Source organism: Phacochoerus africanus, chromosome 2, assembly GCF_016906955.1.
Source record: "Phacochoerus africanus isolate WHEZ1 chromosome 2, ROS_Pafr_v1, whole genome shotgun sequence".
Classification (NCBI taxonomy): domain Eukaryota; kingdom Metazoa; phylum Chordata; class Mammalia; order Artiodactyla; family Suidae; genus Phacochoerus; species Phacochoerus africanus.
The window spans coordinates 12,636,065-12,661,266 of NC_062545.1; the positions used below are offsets into that span (position 1 = coordinate 12,636,065).

Consider the following 25,202-nt stretch of genomic DNA (forward strand, 5'->3'; position numbering starts at 1 on the left):
TAAAGCTCCACTTGCAAAATGGTTTCTTTTTTTTCATTTAACGGAACAAAATGAAAATAAGGTACTTGTCATTTTAAGTTTCCAGAATTATGTTAGTAGATGAAAGTTCAGAAAATGTGTTACCAAGGGAAAAACGAGTTAGTGGAAACTGGTATCTCTTAATTCCCCTTAGATTAATGGGAATTTATATGCCTATGTAAATATATGGGTAAATTTATATCAATGTATATATTACCTTTATATATTTCATCTGTATTAAGATATATATTCTCACATAATGGGACATATAATGGAAATATGTGTATAAACACCAGTATTTCTCATTTAATTCTTATTAGATTAATGGGAATTTATACTCAGATATTCATAGAGCAGGAATTTTTATGGTGGGAGTATTAAATTATAAACTGCAGCATTGAATTTTATGGATTCAGGATTTATGATCATTCAAACTTTTCAGCGAAATTGATGGTTTGGTTGGAGACAATAGCATAAAGTTCAAATTAAGGTTTAACAAGAGAATGTGTTGTTGAAAGCATTTTCTAATTTTCACGTTAAGTTTATTTCCAGAGTATAAATATCAAAGAGTTTACAAGGAATTTATTGATTCTGAACTTTCAAATAAGGGGCTATGTTCTTCATAAACTTCATTTTATTGATTGCTTTCTATTTTGATTACAATTACCATATAATTTCCAAGGCTTCCTTTTGCTGTAGGGCATATGTGTGTGTGTGTGTGTGTGTGTGTGTGTTGTGTTGGTGTGTGTGTGTGTGCCAGTGGTAGTTATTTTAAAGGATGCTGTATGATGTAAAGTACCTGATGGATAACAGAAACTTCATCTAAACTAGTTATTTAAAAATTACAGGATCTTCTCATCCTCAAGATGCTGTAGAGTTATTTCCAGCAGTTGGGAAGTCACATGTTTATCAGGCCATCAACTAAATAAATATGTTTGAGAAAATGCCTAGAACTATTTTAAAAATGAATGTAGATTTTTTATTAGAAATAAAATACAATGTGAAAGTATGACTGATTTTTTTTAGTGGTTTTTTGTTTGTTTGTTTGTTTGTTTGAGTTTTTTTTGCTGCACCTACCACATATGAAAGTTTCTGGGCCAGTGATTGAACCCATGCCACAGCAGTGGCAACTACAGAAATGCTGGATCCTTAACCTACTGCCCACCTAGAGAACTCCACATTTTAGTTCTTTCCCATTATGAATTTTCTGAAACAGAGTGCACTCAAACTCAGATTATATTTGTACGTGGGAGTCTCCAGTGTTATGTAATGTTGACATGAACTTCTTAGGGTTCAAATATGAAGCACAGATTCAGGCCAAACTATACTCTTTTAACATAATAGAGTTTAATTGACTTAGTTTATAGGTCCAACCTATTGTCAGTTTCCTATTATTTACGAAGATATCTGTGTACCTTACAAAAACAGAGCTAGAGGAAACACTTGTAGTTTTTAGTTTTTGTCAGCGATGGTATGGCTGTTACTAAGCATTTCCTTCTCTCCCTCAGCTGTGCAGGAAGGATAAGGCAGCCTCTTTTTCTCATGGTGTCTTTAATTGCTCTAAGTTAAAAACCAGCCACTTAGCAACTAGCAAGTTTGCTTCAATGATCTTCAGGATCAATAAGAAAACTAACCAAATCGATCTCCCAATTTCCTACAGAGATGGGTTTGTGAATTTGGTTATGATTTAGTGCATTCTTGGAGAAGGAAGGATTTCACAGTAAAAGTGAAAAAGGAATCACGTTATCTGGATGAACTTCCCTAACCCGCCCTCTGCTGCTGAATAGATGGGGTGTATGCAAACAACATCATTGGTAATTTTTCATTTAAACACAAGTTGTCCTTACTATTGTTATTTTTTCTGCAGTCCACATAGAAGTTATGTGATTGGTTCCCAAGCAGTAAGGGGATCCTAAGAACACTTGCCGTGTTCTCCTATTTGCAATACTGAGTTTATAAGTCCTGAAAATAATGTTATTTGGACCTAATTTACAGAGATGCGGTAGCTTGCATGGAAAGTACCCAGCTGGTAGGAGGCCTATTGGTTTTCTCCATTCCCTTGAGAAATAAGGGCCATGAATTTCCATAAAGCAAATGAGCTTTGAGTTAATACAGCAGTGATCAGTAGCAGCTTCCCACAGAGATGGGAGTGCTGGGTGAGCCAGGGGCAGAAGGGAACAAATTGTCTCACAGTCAAAGAGAGTCACAGGAAGACATTGTTATTTTTCTGTTTTCTGAAAGGACCCCTGTGGAGAGAGGAGCAGGCAATAGCAGTCAGGTTTACCACCTGCAGAGATGCAGAATGTCAGAGAATCAGCTCATGGCTTTCTTGGGCTGGACAGGATATTGGAGATTGAATTCTGACCTACCCTAAAGTCAAAATGATGGTGGGGGCATCATTTGGAGAAACAAATGGAAGTGGCCCCCCTGCTGATCTCAGGCCACAGCCAAAGGTATGTCTCAAGGTTCCACTTTGCACCAGGGATCGTGACAGAGGGAAATCCACTCAGTAGACTAGAGGAGCAGGTATGTGTGTGATGACAAATATTCCAGGGAGATGTGAAAAATCTCGAAAGCAGCAAGAAAATCCCCCAATCCAACCAGCTAGCCAGCCAACCAACCAATACAAAAGTCTCCAAGAGTCCTCATATGAGGAGTAGGCATTCTAAGTCACCTAACTGGCCAATGTATTCAAGTTCACTCCGTAAATGGGACTTCTGCTCTTTTGGAGGTCTCTGAGTGTCAGAAGCTTAGACAATAATGTGCATCGATTTCAGAGCATCGATGTCTAGACCACGGCAAGAGAAAAATCATACGTACTAGTCTGCCAGGAAAACTACAGAATTTAATACTGCCTTGCAATGTTTTGTTCCAAAACAGAAACTTCATTGTATTTTCTGACTTGGAGAAAATAGGAACTCTACGCGTCCCTCAAATATTGGTGGGATCCATGGGTTTACCTCTGACTGGAGATCCTTTGAGGGCTTAATGGAGATGTTATGCCTATAAGTGGACCTTCCTGATTAGAAGATCCTGGGTACAAATCTACCCAGGCATTTGCAGCCCAGAAGAGCCCCCACCTCTAGGCTTGGTTGTTTTGGTGTCACAGCAGTGTGGGGTGGTGACATTATGGCCACAACTTGATATGGTATCTAAAAAGTATCTTTGGAACCCCAAAACTCTTCTCTGAGGGAACCAGAGAGAGAAGAGTCTAGGGGACATATGGATGAAACAAGTGTCATATACTGTTGGGTCACTTCTGCCCTCCTCAAAATAGGAACAAAATAATTGCTGTTCTTCCCAGAGATTCACTGATTTTGTCCTCCACTGAGGAGGGTGAAATCACAATCATCAGGTCACACAAATGTCATCTCTTCTCCCTCTTCTCTGGTCTTTGTTAATTAGAATAATTTTACCATGCTGAAATTGATGCAGCTCAGTCATGTCACTCGGGGTAAACTCAATTACCTCTGGACTCTTAGGAAAATAGTTATCTCCTTTATTCTGTTGCTTCCCTTTCTTTTTTCTTTTTCTTTTTAGGGTTGCACCTGCCGCATATGGAGGTTCCCAGGCTAGGAGTCAAATCAGAGCTGCAGTTACTGGCCTACGCCACAGCCACAGCAATGCCAGGTCTGAGCTGCATCTGTGACCCAGGGCAGCACCGGAACCTTAACCCACTGAGTGATGCCAGGAATCGAACCTGGATCCTCATAGACACTATGTTGGGTTCTTAACTCACTGAGCCACAGTGGGAACTCCTGTCCCTTCCCTTCTTATATCTCCCTTGGGTGTTTTCCCATTTGGGGTTTTCTAATCCTATTTATTCATTGAGAAGTTTCTAACACGACTGGGTGATGCTAATGATGTAATCATTTATGGCTTTGAAACAAAACAACAGAAATTTCTTTTTTAAAGAGATTTGGTAGTGAATATGAAAGCCTGTTCTCAAGAGTTAGGTTCTCTCAAAAATCAGATTGCAAGGTAAAAGAAGAAACTTGTATGTAATGTTTAAAATCAACTTGTCCTAGGAAATTTCTGTTGCTAAACATTCCTATTACAGGGCATGTGACAATACCAAGATGAATTTTCTTCGCTGTCTCCAAAAGAACCTCTGTGTTCCTTCTCTGAAACTACTGATCAAATGTGCATTTTTCCTTATGGGCAATGCAAATATTGCTAAGAATGGGGTGCTATAGGTTGGAACACAGGTAGTAGCCACCTGCATCTTTTTTTTTTTTTTTGATTGCACTGATTTAAATTTCTTGCCCATGATTGTAGGGTAAAAAGCAAAGTATATTTGGTTCAGGAGATAGCTTTGAATGACAACGAACCATTAAAAAGCGTAATCGTTGGGATGTACAGAGGCAAATTTAGTTAATGTGAAAATTGTATCTCCTTTCATGAGATATATACACGTAAGCCGAATACCCGGAACCATTCTTCTAAAACCAAAACTGAAGATAAACCATCTGAAAAATACAAACATATTTATACTTACATTGACCATCTGGGGGATGTTGTGATAAATATTGGGCCATTTTTACACTGATACAGGGCTGTTGGTGCTGTTGCCACAAGAACAGAGGTTTCCAGAAATACAGAGCTATACAACTATACAGTGTAGCTCCTGGAACTCAAATGTGGTTTCAGTACCTCTTGTTTCTGGTTTAAGGGATTCTATAGAAGCTTTGCAACTTTGAACGGATTGCTGCCTGCTCTGTAAAACATCTGAGCACTTTTGAGAGATAACCTCTTTGTATAAAGGAGATAACCACTTTCTTTGAATGGCAGGGACGTGTGACGCCAAGTAATTCTAATGGTAGTATGATCAAAAATGATATATATATATATGTATATATACACACACACACACACACACACATATATAAACTGTGTTCCTATGCCATATAGCAGAAATTGACAGAACACTGTAAATCAACCATAAAAATTAAAAATCTCCCCTTCCTTCTTTATATCATGTTGGTTCTATTTGATTCTTAACTCACTTTTTCCAAATAAATAATAAACCTTCCACGGCATGTCACACCTAATCTATTGCTGCAGAGTTTTATTTTGTCTTCAAATATATGAGGAGCTGTTTTAGATCTGAAAGGATCAGAGATTTGCTAAATTTGGAGTTTGGGAGAGAAGGAAAAAGCTCATTCGCTGTATCACACGAGACTCCAGAACTATTTTTCTTTTTTTGTTGTTTCGCTTTTCAGGGTCACAGCTGTGGCATATGGAATTTCCAAGGCTAGGGGTCAGATCGGAGCTGCAGCTCCTGGCCTACACCACAGCCACAGCAATGTGGGATCTAAGCCGCATCTACAACCTACATGTACCACAGCTCACAGTAATGTCGGATCCTTAATGCACTGAGCGAGGCCAGGGATCAAACCTGCATTCTCATGGATACTAGTTGGGTTTGGAACCTCTGAACCACAATGGGAACGCCTGTTGAACAGTTTTATCTAGGTTTGGGACATGAGAGTCTTAGAACTCCAAGCATTAGTCTCCAGGTGGGTTTTCTATGAAATGCAAACCTGAATTTCTCTCAAAGTGCAGAAGAATAACTCTGCCAACTTCTTTCTAAATTGGTAAAGTTTAAGAGCAATTCCAGATGCAGATTTTAATGGAGTTCTCATTTACTGTAAGCTTATAGGAAAGGCAAAGTGAGTTGAAAGGCATATTATTAGATATGTATCAGATGTGTGATGGAAAAGAACCCAGAAAATTGAATCTTTCTCTGAATATGTACCCAGGGTCTAGAATCACCTTTTTATATATTTGAATTAAGAGAGGCTTTCAAAGATTGATATATTAATTTTAATGATTACTGAGTTCTTAGCATTCCTTTAAAATGCATATGTAGCTATCCAATGTTGTTTGAAAAGTACTGTTGTTACAGAATGCACTTTCAATCCACTCTAGGCCCCCTTTTCAGAGTCCTAAAATCTCAGTGTCAGTGGTTCTTATGTTTGTAACCCAAGTGCCAAAGACACAATAATACTGGTCAAATTAGGTTGAATTTGACTCATTGCAGAAACACTGTGGCATGACATAACAAGAGCTTGAGTATTTGCCACACACGGTAGCACACTAAGATTTCTGACATTTGGCGCTGCCTAATTTTGAACAGTTTGTTGTGTACATATTTCCTTGCAGTTTTAGTAATTTGATCTCAGAGGAAAACAAGGACTATGGGTTAAAATTATTTCTAATTAAATTCCACTGGCTCCTGGCTGGAGGTCTCGAAGTTAGGCCTTTTAATTCACTTGTCACTTTAGGCCCCAAGGTCCTGATTACAATAGTCTTAAATAGAATCTGAATGCTGCGCTCTGTGACTGTGAGTCCTGAAGCCTCTCCCAGCAGGGAAAATACCGTGCCTAAGACAAGTGCTAATAAAAGTTCATTTTTGCTTCCATATCCTCCCTAACCCAAAGTGATTCGGCTCATGAAAAAAAAAAATTATGTTGAGAATCTAGGCAAAATTTTTGCGGCTTCTGTAATGTAACGGCAGGAAGGATTCCACAAGACACTTGCTGCTGGTGGATGTTCTATGATAGTGGTTTTGTTCTTTCGGGGGGGTGGGGCATACCTGTGGCATGTGTAAGTTCCCAGGCAAGGGGTCAAACTGGAGCTACAGCTGCAGTGCACACCACAGCCACAGCGACACCAGATCTGAGCTTCATCTGCAAACTATACCACAGCTCATGGCAACGTCAGGTCCTTTAACTAGTGAGGCCCGGGATAGAACCCGCATCCTCATGGATACTAGTCGGGTTCTTAACCCACTGTGCCATGACAGGAACTCCAGGGATAGTGTTTTTGATCATGACCAACCTCTGGAATTGCACAGCCAGGGCAGGGGCATGTGTGGCCAGTAAAGAAGCTAAGAAGTTGAGGCTCCCATGTCCTATATTTAGTTTGCTCCAGCTAGAATGCTGCAGAATCTGGAAATATCAGCTTCTGTAGTATTCATGGCTGAGTTGGAAAAAAGACCTGTGGGTCATCTCATCTTGCTAATTGTTGGTAGACCAAGGAGAGATCTATATAAATTGATTACCTTTATTGTTTGAGAGATGCTGCACACATTTTATCTTTTCTGTGTGTTTTGAATGAAACATTTAATCCAAGCATGAGCAACGAGATCTTTCAAACATGTAAATATGCTTAAGTAAGGACTTGAAACTTTGGGGTCGTCGTGATAAATGTGGTCAGAGAGAACCTTTTCAGAGGTATTTTCTTTGTACCTTAGTGGCCTTTCCCTACTATGTTTTGTATCTGTACTTCTGAATTTCAACTTTTGCCTGGATACTGAAGTGTGAAGGGGCTCCTGTGATGATGCTGACAAATTGAATTTTGTTAGGGGTGTGATACTAAATAAGCTAAGTGTGATGACATTTGCAAGTGAATAGATATCAGTTTTATATATTGATAATAATGACATTTGCAAGGGAATAGATATCAGTTTTAGCAACACGTGTTATCTTACCTAAAGAAATGAATATCCTCTTGCCAACTCAAAGCTGTTTTTCAGATGAGTCTATTTTAAAACCACCAACTGTCTATTTCAGTGTGAAGAAGTATTTCAAGTGGCCAAATTAAGAGTCCTGTTTCTTCTGATGGCACATTTGGAATGCCATTCTATCACAGGAAGTTCTGCTTGAGGTGCTTCCTGCCTTCTCAAAAGAGGTCCCTCTAAGGGTTTGTGCTAAGGGTGAATTCACCAAGTTTCTCCCTCTCTTTCTTTTTTTTTTGACATTGATAGTTTCCATTTAATTTTCACTGAAGAGAGGGAGCATCTGCTACATGGTGGACCAAACTTTTTATATCATTATCTCATGTAATCCTGACCATAAACCAATAAGGGTGCTTTTACAGGCCTTACTTTTTTTTTTTTTGTCTTTTTAGAGCAGCAGCTACAGCATATGGAAGTTTCCAGTCTAGGAGTCAAATCGGAGCTGCAGCACCAGCCTATATCACAGCCACAGCAACAGAGTATCTAAGCTTCATCTGCAACCTGCACAGCAGCTCACAGCAACGCCAGATCCTTAACCCACTGAGCAAGACCAGGGATCAAACCGGCATCATCATGGATACTAACTGGGTTTGTTACTGCTGAGCCACCACGAGAACTCCTAGGCCCTATTTTAAGAGAAGACTGAAGAGCCGAAGGGCTGAAAAGCATTGCTCAAAGCCACAAAGCCAAAAAAATGCCACAGTGTGTTTTCAGACTTGGATCCAGGTGACCTAGAAGTTCTCACTTACTGCCTCTCCACTAAACGCTTTTATTTGACACCATCAGATTGTTCAGGTGGATCCAGAATATTACAGCAAAAGGTTCAAAACAAAAGCTTGAGGAAATCCCTTCCAAGGATGCCCCCAGCAGGGGTATCAGCAATAAAGTCGCCGTGACTCACTTTTGTGCCAGCTGAGTCTCATCTCCCTCTTCTTTCCTCTCTAGTGATTGGCAAGGAGAGAAGGAGGCAATACAAAAAACAAACAAACAAACAAACAAACAAACACAGTGAAGGCAGAGAGTGAAGGAGGAAAGGCCTTTACCCACTGGAGATTAGACTTCCCACAGCCAGAAAAAAAGAATGAAGTAATGCCATCTGCAGCAGCATGGAGGGACCTAGAGATTGTCCTACCAAGTGAAGTTCGTCAGACAGTGAAAGACAAACACCATATGACATCTCTTACGTGTGGAATCTAAAAATGGATACAAACGAACTTATTTGCAGGACGGAAACAAAGATTCACAGATTTGAAAAACTTATGGTTACCAAAGAGGACAGGTGGTCATGGAGGGAGGGAGTGGGGGTGCGGGACTGGCATAGGTAGCTAAGGTGTGTGGAATGATGGGCCAGTGGGCACCTGCTGTATAGCCCAGAAAACTATCCAGTGTTCCGCGATCATCTGTGTGGGAAAAGAATCTGAACGGGAAGGGATGTGTGTACATGTGTAAATGAGTCACTTTGTTGAACAGCAGAAACGGCCCCAACCTTACACATCAAGCAGACGTCACCAAAACTTCTAGAGAGAAAAAAGTCAAAAATGTGACTAAAACTGTTCCTCGTGAAATGTGGTATTGCAGGAAAGGATTTTGAAGTTACCGCTGTGATGTTTTCATTTCGATGGGTATAGGTAACTTATTAAAGTATGTTTTAAATAATTAAAAAAAGAAAGAAATCAAAGAAGCAAAGCTTCCCCTTCACATCTACCATCTGCATTGCTGGGTTGCCAGACTAGCAAGAAATTCCATGTGTAAGGACAAGGCTGAAACAAGGGAGTAAGAGAAGAAGGAGCGAAACAGAACATTGCATTTTCTTCACCAGATTTCATCAGATTTCAGCTTCAGCTCATCCAAGTTTGGGCTGTTATGTCTCTATTCACCGTGACACTGCAAGGTAGTTCTAGCGAATGTATGCTAAAAATGGTTTTGAATGAAAAATATCGAAAACACACTAATTTATTAATTACTTTAACATATCTTAACTAAGACCGGGCCATCAAGCAGAAATAACGATTCCTGAGAAACAGCCTTATAAGCGGAAAGCAGTACTATGTCATCCCTAGAGAAAACTCACGTTATTACGGTCCATTAAAAACAAGAACTTTCCTCTCCCATGACTTATACACAAACATTTCATTCTCCTTTATTGAGTTCCCTTTTACTTGTGGAGGCTCTAGTTGTGTATATACGTAGACATGTAAATGTATTTACACAAATGCATTTGTTAGACGTTCTAAATATTTTTAAGACCCTGGTTTTAATTACTTTGATCAGAAAATGTAAAAAAAAATTTTGCATCTCCATCCTGGGACATTATATTTGGGAACAGATTATTAAAGGCAAATATAAGACTTCATTAAAAGGAAACATTAAAACACTTATCGTGGACTTTTTTTTTTCTAATCCAGCAGATACATGGATTGGGTCCACATAATTACAGCCAATTGGATATGTGACAGTAAATTAACTTATGATGATCCACAACAGCTACCATTGCTCTTGGGTATCTGGTGTATATTTGTGCCTTGTTAGATTGAAGAATAAAGTTCAAATTGTAAGTTTGAGTCTACTGGCAGCTTGTAGACTCAGGGATATTCTTATAAGGGAAGCTGGCACTCTGTTTTCTTCTTTGTCTTCCTAGAAAGCTACAATGCACGTGATTCATTTAATCCATACAGACAAGAGATCGAAGTGAAGAGCTTTCTAGCATGGACCATCTGCCTCTCTTGCCTGTCTAGATCAAGTAAGATGGGTGATTGCTAAATCTCGAACTATATTCCATACCAAAGAAAACCAGTCAAAGAGAAGCACTGTCCTAGAGAAACTACTTAGAAGACTGACATTTTACAAAGGAAATCTTGACATTCAGCAAAGATCAAAAAGACCCACATTTTGGTGATGACATTATAGCAACATAATTGTCAGGAAAATATTCTTGGGTCATTGTTAATATTTCTTGTCCAAGTAACTACACAGGAGTGAAAAGGAGATGACCCACTTTCCTCTGTGGTCATTTTGAGATTAAACTCATTGGATCCATATTTTTTAAAAAAGCTTAAACCGTTTCAAAAATCAACAAAACACATCTGTCAGTTTATCGTGCTGACCCAAAAGGCATAAAAATTCTGAGCAGCATTAAAAAAAAAGAAAATGTAAAGGGAGCATGCAGGATGGAGCAACCATTGAGAAACAGAGAGAACATTTTAGTGCTTGACTCTCTGCATGGATAAAGTTATGTGTTCATTGACCCACTATTAACTTTTTTGAATATTGGGATAGGAGCAGGGGAACTGCACAGTTAAAACTTGGGAGGAAACTACTGAAAGCTTGAGAGGAGAATCTCCCATTATGACTCTCAGGAAGTACTTGCATGGCACAAGAATCAACTCTTCCCCAGATGACATATTTCTGAGTTTCAGATTGCCTTTTGTGTTAATTCCTTCTCTTGCAATAATAGAGCAATGTAAGAGATATCACTCTTTTTTTTTTTTTTAATACAAAACCAAGAAATGAAGGTGGAAATCATGTCTTAACTGGAGATGGTTTTAAGGTTAACATTAAAGGTCAAAAATAGAGCCAAGTATTCTCTTGCAGAAGACTGCAAAGTCTTGGATTTCCACATAAGGTGCTTTGATCAGAGGTAGCCTTTACAAGTTACTATGGTGAATTTAACAACTGACATTTTTTCTTTGATGAGGACGTAAACATTTGCTTGAAAACAGCACGTTACATACAGAAGGACCATCTTTGAGGATGACCTCAACGCACATACCACAGCATGTTTCGGTCCCATGGGTCATCTTCCTTGAGATTATGTACACAGGCAAACTCAATGTGGATTTGTTCTTTCCTTCCTAGTGCTTGATTTAGTTTGGATGTCCCTCTCATGTGCAGAGCAGAGCGGCCAGAGAGGAAACAGATTTGATGACTCAGAGCAGGCACTTTCCTAGGAAAGCAGTGCCTCCCACACATTCTCATGGCAACCTGCTTCCACGTAGATGGTGGCTGTCTTAGCTCATTGAGGATCTGAATGGCATGACACCTGGTTAGGGCAATGGAGCAGTTTCTGCTTCCAGATTTTCTAGCTGAAAGAAGAGAAAGAGCAAAGACAGTGAATATTTCAGATTGGATTGCCCTATACAGTCATTGGGCATCTTCTCTGTATCAGAACTCTACTGGGAACCGTCATGTATACTTTCACCAGCAACTCTGAGAGTCTTCCCTAAATGTCAAGACATCATTTAATCCCCTGGGTCATTATGAACAAGCTATTGCGTTTTATACACTAAAGAATAAAATGTACAGTAGACGTCAATGAAATATTATTGAAAGCTTCTCTGAAAAAAATAGATTTTAACACCACATCTTTGATTCCCACATCCTTGACCCTCTTCCCTTCTTAGCCTCAAAGTATTCATAATCTGCCCAAAATTTCAAAAGAAAAGAAACACCTTTCTTTGCAGGATCTTTCATCTTCTGCATCTGTTCTGCACAAATTTCTAGATAATGAAATTTTACTTTTCATCCAACTCTCCAAATCAATGGATTTTTTTTTCTGAAGCAACTGAATTAAAGTTCAGCGATTCCTCCACCCCCACCTTCACTGTAAAGCAATATTGTTGAGCAATAACATGACATTTGCTCACACACAAAAATGTGATTTGATGTTTTCAAGTAAGGGAGGAGGAGGATGTGCCTGAAACAAGTTTTATAATGAACAAATAATCACTGCTGTCATAGTTATAATTTTTGTAGAGAAAAAAGGAGATGTTTGTGTAGTAAGTGTAGAGGGATGACAATTTTTTTTCTTTAACTTTATTTTTGTAAATTTCAAACTTCAGGAAAAGTGCAAGAATAAGAATGGTAAAAAGAACACTGTGTACCCTTCACCCAGCTTCACCTGCTGTTGACACTGTATCCCATTTGCTTTACCAGTGGTTCTTCCTTTTTTATCCACACACACACACACACACACACACACACAATTATATTATTGAACTATTCAATGCTAAACCTATCTCTATTTCAATATACATTTCCTAAGAATAAGGAATAGAGTGATTACTATTGCCCATGGGAGAGGCAGTCTGCCATGAGCCATGGAAGTTCCTGCTCATCTTTGCTGATTGTGCCAAACTGTAAGGCTTAACCGATCTCAGACTCCGAACAGAGGCGATAAGTAGGTTGAGGTGACCACTGTGTTGATCACTGTGTGACTGCTTGCTCCTGGGAGGTTTGTGTATTGCTTGCTGCAAAAGGGATTGTGATTTTGCTTCTGGGTTCCTTAACTGTGACACAACCCATTGTCTATGCAGCCACCATCTGGTCCCATTGCATCACCCTGTGGGAGCCGGGAGTGAGGAGGCTCTACCAAGCTTCTGATGTTCACTGTTCTGTGACTAACAACCAAGTACGTATTTTTGTCCACTTACGGCACCTATGGCTTGTGGCAAGACGACCTGCTTGCTTATTCAGCCGTATCCTTTGGAGTCTTTTTCACTTCTTGCTATCTTCTAAGAGGGTGAATGTCTTCCCAAACTGGTACAACAAACAGGGTGCTGAGATAGATGACGACTTTTTAGGGAGCAAAGGCAAGGGCTCATGGATGAGATTAGAGGATGTTAAGGAAGTCCTTGGGAATTGGTGGCAAAAATTGTGGCCCCTGTGGTGCAGAAGGAGAGAGTGAATGGTCTGCCCTGACCTACCAGTTGACAAACATGAGTTGAGTTGATGATGGAGATGGAAAGGTGAGGGATAAAATCTAACCAGTTGCTTAAGTGGTGTCATGGTAGCTGCTTGCTCTTCTGTGCACTATGGAACCAGGAGAACACTCTGGGCTCCACCAGGGAGGAAAGCACAACTGCATCCAGGCTTAAGTCACAACCAGAAACATTTAGAGGGCGATATACCCCTACAGGGGGTACCAACTTACAGACCCTTAGTGAGAGGGAGAGGAAGGAAGTTCAGGGGCACTTTGATCAACAGACTGAGCCGCTGTTAGACTTGTGGCTAATGAAGGGTAGGGAAGGTTATGCTCTTAGTGGGTGAATAAACTACATAGGCTGTCTTACATGGGGACCCATAATGTAAGCTACTGTGCAGATTATTTAATTGGGACATAAACATATTCTAAAATACAACTGCGAATTTATGTTTCAGTGACTGCATTTTGGCCAACCCCAGGAGATTTTCTCAAGGTTGATAAAGTCTCATGGGATCCCATGAAGGAAGCTATTCAAAGCCTGAGGGCTGAAGCTGCTCTAGACTGAGTCTATCATGGCCAGAATGAGAGCATGATCATGATCCCTCATGCAGAGAATGGCTGATGCATTTTTAAGATCGCCCCACTCCCTCCAGAATCGCCCCACTCCTGTGTTGAGAGGCCCTGCACTGAGAGGCCCTGTGCTCGAAGCTGTGCTGATGTATGCCCAGAATAAAGGTAGTGCTCCCTAAACCAGGCAAAGTGTCTGCAACCCAAGACAAACCCGGGATGGAAAAATCCAACCTGCTCCAAAGAGTAAGGCAATGTAGATATGCTTACTACAATGAGGGTTGTCAAAGTGGAGACCGATGGTATGACCAGCAAAGAAATACAGTCCAGATGTCAGGATACGGTGGCCTCCATGGAGGCAGTTACTTGTTCAGGCAGATAAAATTCTGCATGATGCTAGAGAACCAGATTTCTTTGTGGAGCTCAATTTCCCTCTAATTGAGGAACAACATGGGGCTGCCTTAGAGCAAATTGCTCCTTCAGAACTTCTACTGCTTGATCCTATGTGTCTGTATCCTAATATGAAAGTCTTTAAGGATAAAGGGCACTGGGGTGGGGTGGCTATCTTCACTCCCAGGAGGAATAAAAGCTCTTATACCCCAAGGGAGGCACAATGAGGGTAGGGGAGAAAGGTAAGCGTGGGGGGAAACACAAACGTTCATGTCTTTTTATTTGACATCTGTGCTTAAATGACTAATGCACTAGGTTCTCTTGAGGGGTAAGAACCACACGTTCAGTGATAACGTGGGGGAAGAAGTGACTGTAACCTTTTGGTGGAGCTGTTTGGACCCTTGCCATGCACCACACCTGCTGCTCCCGAGGCTGAGCATGTAATTGGTATTGGCAATTTATGTGTTTGTTCTGTGAATGCTTCTTTGTCCAGGGGAGATAGTCCTGATCTGGAGGAGCCACTTATAGAGAGGCGATGGTGGACCTATGCCCAGTAGGTCATACCTCGGCTTCTGGTGTCCTTCCACATTTTATAAAAGAAATCCTTGAGAATTCCAGGAGGAGGAAAGGAAACCACAACCCAATTCAGGACTTAAATGCAACAGGGCTTATGAAAAGTGAAATATTTCAATAAAATAGCCCTGTGCTATGCAGCCAATGAAAGATGCTAATGGGATCTGACAAAGATAATTGCCAACTGGACTCCGTTGTTGCCCCTGCAGTTCTGTTTTTCCCAGACATTGTGACTGTAGCTGAATCAGTTGCCTATGATGGTAACTGGAATGCTTTTTTTGACTTTGGTCATGTCTTTTTGTCTATCCCTTTGGCACCAGAAGTTTAAGATTCTTTACCTAGCTAAGCCGCCAAAACATGGTTACTGTGCTGCAACCATACTACATGAATTCTTCTGCTATTTGTCACCAATGGATGGGTCAAAACATGGAAGTTTCTCTTTGTAAGTGACTTGGTCCTACTTCATTGATGATATTATGTTGATAAGCTCCAATGAAATTAGCAGATGCTAACTCATATGAAAGCCCAGGAAAGTTTACTAATTTTGGTAAGGTACAGGGACCAGGTACCCATGTCAAAATCTTGGGTAGACTGACTCAGAAGTGGATTCTAGAGGCAGTAAAAAAAAAAATTCTTTGCATGATGACTCCCCATTACCAGAAACATAGCTCAGTGCTTAATTGTACTATTTAGGTATTGGAGACAACTTGTGCCTGATCTCTGTATGCATTACAATCTGAATCTTCAAGTTAATCAGATAATCTGTCAGATTTGGCTGGGGAGGTTATAAGCAGCAGGCGACTGACTGGAGGCAGTGTGACACAGCCCAGCCCTGGAGCTTTTTGGAATTACAGATTTCCATAAAAGGAGGCAGCCTTCACCAGGAGTGTCCCTTGCGGCTCCCTGGTACCACTACCCACTTTCCACTGGGGAAGGAATATCTTAGGCTTTGAAGGTGTTGGTGTGGGAGGGATGGTTAATGTTCTCTTTGTCTCCAGGTTCCAGCCCTGCAGTCTGGCAAAGCAATTACATGGTCCAATGAGACAAGAAATGGCTCTGATTGGCAAACCGATTACTGCAGTATTTATCACCCTGTCTGTGTGCTGTAAGGTCAGAAAAACTCGTGTGGGCTTGGCTGATCCTGAGTTATTCTACTGGCGCTTGATGTTATCAAAGGCAGCTCCTACACGTGAAACCCTTATACATATGCAAACATACACAGAGAGATGCAGTCTTGTTTCATTCAAGCTCCTACTTATTCACAAGCTTCTCCTGCACCTGAGTGCCCTTGGGTTGTGCCCTATATGGCTATCAAGGCCATGACTATTCAATCACCCTACTCCTATGGATTTGTTAAGAAATCCAGATCTGGAGTAACATGTCCCTTTAGTTATGTTTGCCACATGGGAGAGAGATGGTCTCAGGCTATCTATTAATTAGGCATGGAGGCAGAGGAGGTTTGGCCCATCTTTGACTCCCAGTTATCACTGGCAATGAAGCCACTCCCTAGACCATGTTCCCTTCCTTAGGCCCTCAAGTAAAGAAGGCTGTTCTACCTGAAGGATACATGGGTCCCTGAGTCCCATGCAGTGGTGTGAGTACTGTTCCCTCGCATCATCAGTATCCACATTCTAGAGATAGGTCAGGGATATGTCCAATCAGATGGACCAAGCCATAAGCGATCAACAGGTCAGGCTGAATTCCCTGATTGTAAGTGAGTCATTGATTGGCCTTCACATTCTGGTTGGTACAGTTGCCAAACACTCTTATTGTGTTTGAATTAATCCTAACAGTACAGAGGTGCAATCTATGCATATTTTGAGAAAGAAGCTACCTCTTAGTCCTCTCAGGGACTTAGTGAAGTCTGAGATCCTGGAGTACATGGCGGAGGTCAAAAGTATGAATATGATCTTGTCGATAGGGATTCTACGGCTAATAACTGTAAGCGAGTATTAATTGAAATAAATGAAACAGGTTTGGCCTTAGCCCTTGTCAGTATGTCTAACCTGAATTTCTAATGGGGTGGCATATTCATATGAGAATTGAGTTCATCCACAAATAGGTCGAGCTGACAGGCGAATTACTAGGAGAGACACTTCATCAAATGTCCTTGTACTGTCTTGCTGATGGAGCTGAATGGCAAGGCCTTACCATCTTCTGTTTGTCTCAGCTCTTTCTATAGTTGCATAGTCAATTAAGACCCTTTGCTGCCAAACCCCATGAAGACCACAGCACGACCACTTCATGACTGCTTGCTTCCAGGGGAGGAAGATTGGTTTGTTTACTCCTTGTGACAAAAGGTGCTGACGTCTTAGCTCTGGGGTCCTCAGTTGTGCGTACTGACAGTCAACTGTGTGCCTACTGACAGTCAGTGTCTATTGTGTCACCCCATGGGTCATGGGGGCAAGGAAACCAGTGCTCCTGTGCTGATGTTCCCGCTGTTTGCTATGCTGGGAGTGGTAAACTGTTTTCTCTGATCGACTGAGTCACAATGCTTTTTTTTTTTTCTTTGGCACCCATGGCTTAACAAGTGGACCTGCTCACTTGCTGAGATACTTCCTTTGGAAACTTGCAACTCCCTGCCATTTTTTAAGACCAGGCTTCATTCCTGACAATAACCATGGTATGGCTATGAATTCAGTAGACTTGACATAGATACAATATTTTAATCTACCATCACCTTTCCAATTTTGTCATCAGCCTTCTAAATTGTTATTTTCCTGGGAAGTCAAGAAGTAAAGCCCCTTAAGCTACTTTTTAGCCTATTTTGAAAAATAAAGTTTTAAAAAGCTTTTAGATTCAAACTGAAGCTTATTTAAGGCACTTTTAATCTCTCTCCATAAAGCAATTGGCATGTACTTCCTATCCCTGGAAGGCATTTAAGAGATTGCCTTTTTCAATTTCATTAATCTATAGGAGGAGATAGAGGTCCTGAGAGGTGAACTGAAATGCTGCAGAGTATTGGTTGAGGAAAGCCGGTTTAATATTTTTATTTTTGCTCTTTGCAGCACTCTCTTCTACTTCCATTTTCTATTATTTGTGATGCCATCCAAAGTTGCAATCGAAGCCAATAATAGACCTGGGTATTTCTGAAGCTGGTCAGTTTCAGTCAGTAATGGACTTCAAAACCCCATTCATTACAGAAGCCGTAAAAACAGAGCCACACACACACAAAATTTTGGGAATGGATGACTCATAGGCGAGTATTTCCTTTTACCTAAATAATGGAGAACTCATCCCTTCCTCCAAGTTCCATTGCCAGAATCAGACATATTGGGATCCAGAGTATAACAAGGGATAGCATTTCAGTAGAGAAAAATTTAGGAGAGGTGGGATAACCTGGTAGCAGAAAGGATCCAGGCTCAATATGCCATATGCCTCCTTCTGCTTTTAATATGAATATAGTAAATTATTGCACAAAAGGAAGGCTTAGTGGTTACTTTTCTTGTCCACTAGGAGAAACTAGCCTCCAGAGTGTGAATGGAGAAATTAATCAAGCCCAGAAATGAGCCCTAATTCATTGGCCATCTAAAGATGGTGGGAATTGCAGGATTATATGGTAGTTTCTATTTTTAGTTTTTTAAGGAAACTCCATACCACTCCTGGATATATATATGGAGAAAACCATAATTCAAACAGATATTTGCACTCTAGCGTTCATTGCAACACTATTTACAATATCCAAGTAACCTAAATTTCCATGGACAGATGAATGGATGAAGAAGATGTGGTATATTTAAACAATGAAATATTACTCAGCCATAAAAAGAATGAAATAATACCATTTGCAGCAACACGGGTGGACTTAGAGATTACATACTAGGTGAAGTAAGCCAGACAAAGACAAATATCATATGATATCATTTGTAGGCAGAATCTAAAAAAACGATGCAAATGAACTTATATAGAAATAGACCCATAGTCATAGAAAACAAACTTCTGATTACCAAAGGGGAAAGGGGCGGGGAGAAGGATAAATTAGAAGGATGGGATTATCATATACACATATATTTTACCATACAAAATAGGTAATCAAAAGGACCTATTGCCTAGCACAGGGAACTGTACTCAATATTTTGTAATAACCTCTAAGGGAAAAGAATATGAATAAAAATGGATATATGTATATGTAGGACTGAATCACTTTGCTATGTACCTGAAACAAACACAACATTGTAAATGAACTATACTTCAATAAAAATTTGTTTTTCTTTTTAAGGCTGCACCTGTGGCATATGGAAGTTCTTAGGCTAGAGGTAGAGTTGGAGCTGTAGCTGCTGGCCTACACCAGACAAAGCAATGCCAGATCTGAGCTGCGTCTGTGACCTACACTGCAGCTCACAGCAATGCTGGATCCATAACCCATAGAACTAGGTCAGGGACTGAACATTCGTCCTCATGGACACTACGTGCATTCATTACCATTGAGCCACAATAGGAACCCTAAAAATTTTTTTTTTTAAAGTCACTTGGGAGAAAAAAAAAAAGGAGTTGGGAAAATCCTGCTTGTGAAGAGGTCCCTTAAGTAGTCAGTAGCATGGCATGCCAAGCTCACATAGCTGGTTATCAGCAGCCTGCCCCTAGAACCCAGGACCCTTGGCTTCTAATCATGCATTCTTTCACAAGGAAGATTGTAATTATTAAAACTGTGGCATGTTTCCTACAGTTGAATATACATCACTTTAAAAAGAAACCTGTTTTTTCAAAGATGTTTCATTTACAACAAAAGAATGTGTCAATAATAAGGCTTATTCTTAGCAATATGTAGTTTAAGTCAGTGAAAACACATCCCAAGGCTACACAGACTTTTTCTCCCTTTAAGATTGCAACCAGAAAGCGAGAAACTTCAAAACAAAGCAAAATAAAAGTGAAAACCTAAAAAAGGAAGTTTTAATATCTCCTTTGTATTTAGACCACATATTTTGAATGAGTGAGAATAAAAGATCAATAATCAATTTTAGAACCTTGGTTAATACTTGGAATTATGGGACATTTCCACTTATTCTTGGAAAACATCGAATTTGGGATAGATTTGTGCCTAACTGGGACCAGTAATCTCCCGTGAACTTTTTGAAATGTGTAGCGAAAACTTCATTTTGTGAGGTCTTGAAAAACTGAGCATGTGCTCAGATAAGTTTGAGAACTTTAGCTTAAAAAACAAAATGCAAGTACATATATAGAACTAAATGCAGCACAAGCACACACACATATGCACACATAGCAGGGCTTTTCAAAACTTTTCAAATGCTAATTCACAATATTATCCCTATGACAGATAAAAGTTATAGAATGTTTATGAACAATTGTCTAAAGAGCTATTTCTTCACGAACACTGTAGCAGTGTTCTGTAAGAACTGGATAGAACTTGTAAAAATGAGGTAATTTATGAGAGAGTCATTTGTTCTGATCCCAAGGCTTCTCAACCTTGGCACTAGTGACAGCTTGGGCCAGGTAATTCTCTTTTGGGGAGGGATATACGTTGCAAGGCCAGGGATAGACCAAATTTATGATCCCTTTTAGCAGCATTAGTTCGTTCCTTTAAAATTTTTGTGGTAAGAGCTGTAAGTCAGCTTCTTGGGGGAAAGAGAAAGGAAATGAAAACAGTACAACTTCATTGAGTAGCTTAGACCAGCAATATTAGCCAGTTGGCTGGCACCGTTCTGTGTATTTTGCATAGACAATTATACATGACATTCACATCAAAACTCAGTATTAGCCATTATAATTGTAACCATTCTTACATACAAAGAAATTGAAATACAGAGAGTTTCAGAAACTTGCCCAAGGACATTCAGCTGGTCATTGGTAGGATCCAACTAAATGTATGAGCCATCCAAATTTTAAAGATTTTGTAATATATCTGTTATTCTTATCTAGTTATAGAGTTTCCCCTTACCTGTTGATAGCTTAACTTTACATATACTAGAATTTATATAAAATAGAATTATCTATCTTTTTTCTTAGTCACAATTTTTGGAAACTGCATATTTGAAAAGACTCTCACAATTATATATTTTATATTTAGAAAAAAAGGCATGCAATAAAAATATGTATTTCTGGCCCACAATTTCCCCATTGGAAAGTTTGGGTTAGATAATCTATATTCTTTCTCAGTTCCAATATCTTAAAATCTGTGAACATTTTGCATCCACTTGATAAATCCAATTCCATTGTTGGGACTTAGATGTTAATATTTACTCATAGTGTAGTCATTTGAAAGGCTATTTATTCCACTGAATTTCTGAAATAGCTAGAAAAATTTTCAGTTGTTAAAGTGCATGTCAGCCATTCTGCAAGCCTCTCTCTGCAGCATTTTAGGGTTCTGTGAGTGACATACATCTCATTTATTTCCAAAGAGCAGCTCAAAGACAGTATTTTTAAAAAGTTGATGGACATGTTAGCTGACCTAGTGAAGAAGAAGAAAGACCAGCAAGAGTGAGATATTCTTTTTAAGTTGGTAAATCACGGAATGAGTTAAATAGGTGATTGCATTGTCAAACACATAGTTACCATATTCCATTTCACATCCACCATTCACTGCATTTTCTCAATGTCAGCTTCTTTTAAATTGGCCTAAGATATTCATTTATTAATGTAAATTTCCATATACTTTACTTTTTGGCTTAATATCAGAAGTCTTAGAAGAACCTATTTTATCACAAGAAAAAAATATTCATTTCTTGTACTTTAAGGGACTTAGACATATCATATGGGGACTTCGATCATATATGTAATATATAAGAAATATTTTTTCTTAACCTTTATGAAGATTTATTAATGTATGTAGAAAAAAAGGAAACAACTAGGGCTTGATAGACTTTGTAGATTTCCAGTATCCCTAGACTTTCTGGTGTTTATATGGAAAACAGAATAGCCTTCCTAATAAATACTACACTCCATAGAGATAAATAACATGAATTATTTTTCTACATACTCATTTTTGGACCGAGAGGGCTAGTACTTTAAATTATAATGAAACTTCCAGCTTATATTTATTGGATATTTGTAATTACTTGGAGCTAATTTATCGGGCTAATTATTTGCATGTGTTCCTAACAGGGTACCTTTTATAGAATGAAGAAGTGGTTCATTCCTTTCATTCACAGTGAAGCGACAAGCACTAAATTAAATTCTCCTTATCTCTTACCCAGGTAGGGTTACTCTTCATTCCTTCAGCATACATCCTGGCAATGAGGATGACCAAACTCACATAAGGTCTTGAAAGCTGGCATTAAAATTTTTTGGACAAGCATTAGGAAAACTATTCATGCTTTGAAAAAGTACTATTATATGGAGTTCCCATTGTGGCTCAGTGGAAAGGAACCTGACTACTATCCATGAGGACGAGGGTTCGATCCCTGGCCTTGCTCCGTGGGTTAAGGACCTGGCATTGCCATGAGCTGTGATGTAGGTTGCAGATGTGGCTCAGATCTTGTGTTGCTGTGGCTGTGGCTGTGGCTTAGGCCAGCAGCTGTAGCTCTGAGTCTACCCCTAGCCTAGGAACTTCCCTATGCTGCAGGTCTAGCCCTAAAAAAGCCAAAAAAAAAAAAGTACTATTACAATTATTTAGCATTCAAAATGAGTCCTGTTTCTAGCCTCCCCTTATTTATCTATATGTATACATATATATATATGGAATTTTATTGCAGTAAAAGTAGAAGTCATAGAAAATATGGCTCTAATATTTATTTTCTTTTTCTTTCTTTTTTTTTTTTTTTGTCTTTTTGCCTTTTCCCGCAGCATATGGAGGTTCCCAGGCTAGGGGTCTAATCGGAGCTATAGCCACCAGCCTACTCCAGAGCCACAGCAATGCCAGATCCAAGCCACTTCTGCAACCTACATCACAGCAACGCTGGATCCTTAACCCACTGAGCAAGGCCAGGGATCGAACCCGTAACCTCATGGTTCCTAGTCGGATTCATTAACCACTGCACCAAGACGGGAACTCCCTACTATTTCTTTTCATCATGGAAAGTTCCTATTCATTTCAAATCTAGGAACTCTACCATATAAGAATGAAATTCTTGAACGTAAAGGCAGAAGGCGACAAAAGCTGAAGCTCTGATTCTTCATTAAATAATAGTAATAAATTAATTAATAATTAGAAAGGAGATCAATAATTATCAATAATATTTAAATATTTAGAAATAATAATTAGCGAAGAAAAATTGGCATATTTTATTTTAGAAATTTATAGTTCTCACAAGGTCACCCCCAAAATAATTTATAATTTTTGCAAAATTGTAGCAATTTGTAAATACTCACTGCAGCTGACCAAAAGATGATCACAATCAGAATGATATTCAAAAGCTAGTGACTATTTTATGATAGGTCGTCTTCTTTCCAATGATGTTGTTTGATGTGAGAAAAAAATGCAAAAGCAAAAAAAAATACTTGAAAACTGTATTTCAAATTCATAAACATGGAAGAATACACGTGCTGAGAAGATTAAAAGAGTACCCATGTCTCGTAATTATAAGCTCTGTAAGATAGAAAATATTGACTTGTTCCAAAACACTAAACGTTAGCGTGAGAACTTTTTCATGATAAATGATTATAAATGGCAATTTACTGCTTAAGGTTAAATTCATGACATATCATTTTGAGTTAGCATTTTGGAGAAAAGCATGTTGCTTTATTTTAGCAGTTCGTTACATTAATTGGAACAACAAGAAAATGCGGCAGTAAATTGCTTTGGTTACTCCAACCTTTAAAACCCAGTTCAGAGTATTCGGTCAGGAAGAAGTCTAGCTAATTCATACATTAGTATTCACCTGCAGTTCTGTTATACAGACTAATCTTCGGGTTCAACCTATTAATGTGACGGCTGAAAAAAACCAAGTTTTTGTAAGATAAAGGGACTTTCTTCATCACATGTTGGTTAGACAGAGTGTGACAGAACATTCACCTGACTCCCTATCCTGGTCCCTCCGGCACCCCACCCCCAAGCCCTGGCCAAGCTGCCTTCTCTAATAGGATAAATGTGATTGCACCTGATCCTACAGGTCAGTTTATGAAAATACTAAATAAACTTCTCTGTCACTGATAAAAAAATTTAACTTGTGTAAAAGCAAATGGTATCATTCAGTGAGAGTCAACATGACTTTACTGATGGCCAAAGATTTAAGTCAAATAATTTGAGCTCATATAATGATAACCATGTTCCCCATTAGTGAAGTTCTAATTTTCCATGATATTCTTAATATATTTGAATATTTACTGTTACACACAGATATACAAATACACTATGAATACATGTAAATAAGCCTACATAAAGACCTCATGGCCTTCAAACTGACAGAATATAAATGCTAAAATTTTTTTCTAAGAACCATCACTGAGTGAAGTGAAAACAGGACTGGAAGACAGTATGGCACATTAATTAAAAGCCTAGGTTGCAATATCAAATTCAACTGGATTTATTCCTCAGCCACTACTTTTTAACTATGACCTTGGGCAAGTTAATTCTTTAAATACTGATTTCCTCGACTGTAGAGATGATAATCCACCCCTCATAGATTAAGGAAGATATGCTGGATACAAAACTGATCAATCACTGTTATTACTAATAGTTCTTTTTGTTGGCCTGAGGCATGAGGAGGTTATCAGGCCAGGGGTTGAGCCTGTGCCCCAGCAGCAACCTGAGCTGCTGTAGTGACAATGCCAGATCCTTAACCCACTGTGCCACAAGGAAACTTTGCTAATAGTCTTAAAGCCAAATATTTTGTGAAAACAAACATATTTCCAAATAAGCAATATTTTCCCCACCCAGATTATAGCCAGTTTAAAGAAGCATACCAAGTCTTTCTGCTATTTATGAAAAGTATTACTCTTAAATATACTCTAGTACCACATATGAATAGAGGCCTACCCATATCACACGTGTGTATGCTATCTCTCTCTCTCATAACGGAAACTGTTTTCTTTTTAAGCCATAGAATTGAAAGAATAGTCACTTCGGCCTCATTCACAAAATATGCATTCATGTGGTCAAGCACAGTAATTTTGTGAGCTATTTGCATTTGGGGCTTTTGTCATGGAATAGAAATGCATTTCCTTCTCAAACTGGCTCTCCACAGATGTCTTGGAAAAAAACTGAGCCAATTTTTGATACTGATGTGGTTGATTTGAAAACTTAGTCTTCTGCTTTTAGTTTTGTAGTTAATACAAATACAAAGCATTTCCTCATTTCTCGACCTGCTACTTTGTTTAAAGTGTCAAGAAACTGCTTTAAAAATAGTAACCTGAGGGTCTAGGAATGGGCTTATCATACTGATCTGAAGTTAGCGGGAGGTACCATAGTGTTAGCTTTATCAATGTTATATGATTTTGTTCTATAAGACTTACTGATTTTGTGGGATAGCAGAAAAAAGCTTTGGATTCATATTAGACGTTCAGATGTTTGGGTCCAGTCTCTTACTGGCGCTTTGA

The 25,202-nt window shown here is 39.2% G+C and overlaps 1 protein-coding gene across 2 annotated transcripts in view; it reads right to left on the bottom strand.

Moving 5' to 3' along the window:
* The window catches only part of OPRM1 (opioid receptor mu 1), a 170,563-nt gene that overhangs the window by 94,727 nt on the left and 50,634 nt on the right, over window positions 1-25,202 (bottom strand). The window contains exon 4 of one of the 2 annotated variants that reach the window (XM_047769884.1): window positions 11,145-11,622. The exons of the other annotated variant lie outside the window; for it this stretch is intronic. Coding sequence (XP_047625840.1) covers window positions 11,584-11,622 — 39 coding nt within the window. The 3' untranslated portion in view covers window positions 11,145-11,583. Of the gene's footprint in view, window positions 1-11,144; window positions 11,623-25,202 lie in introns of those variants that run through there. 2 annotated transcript variants of the gene reach the window in all.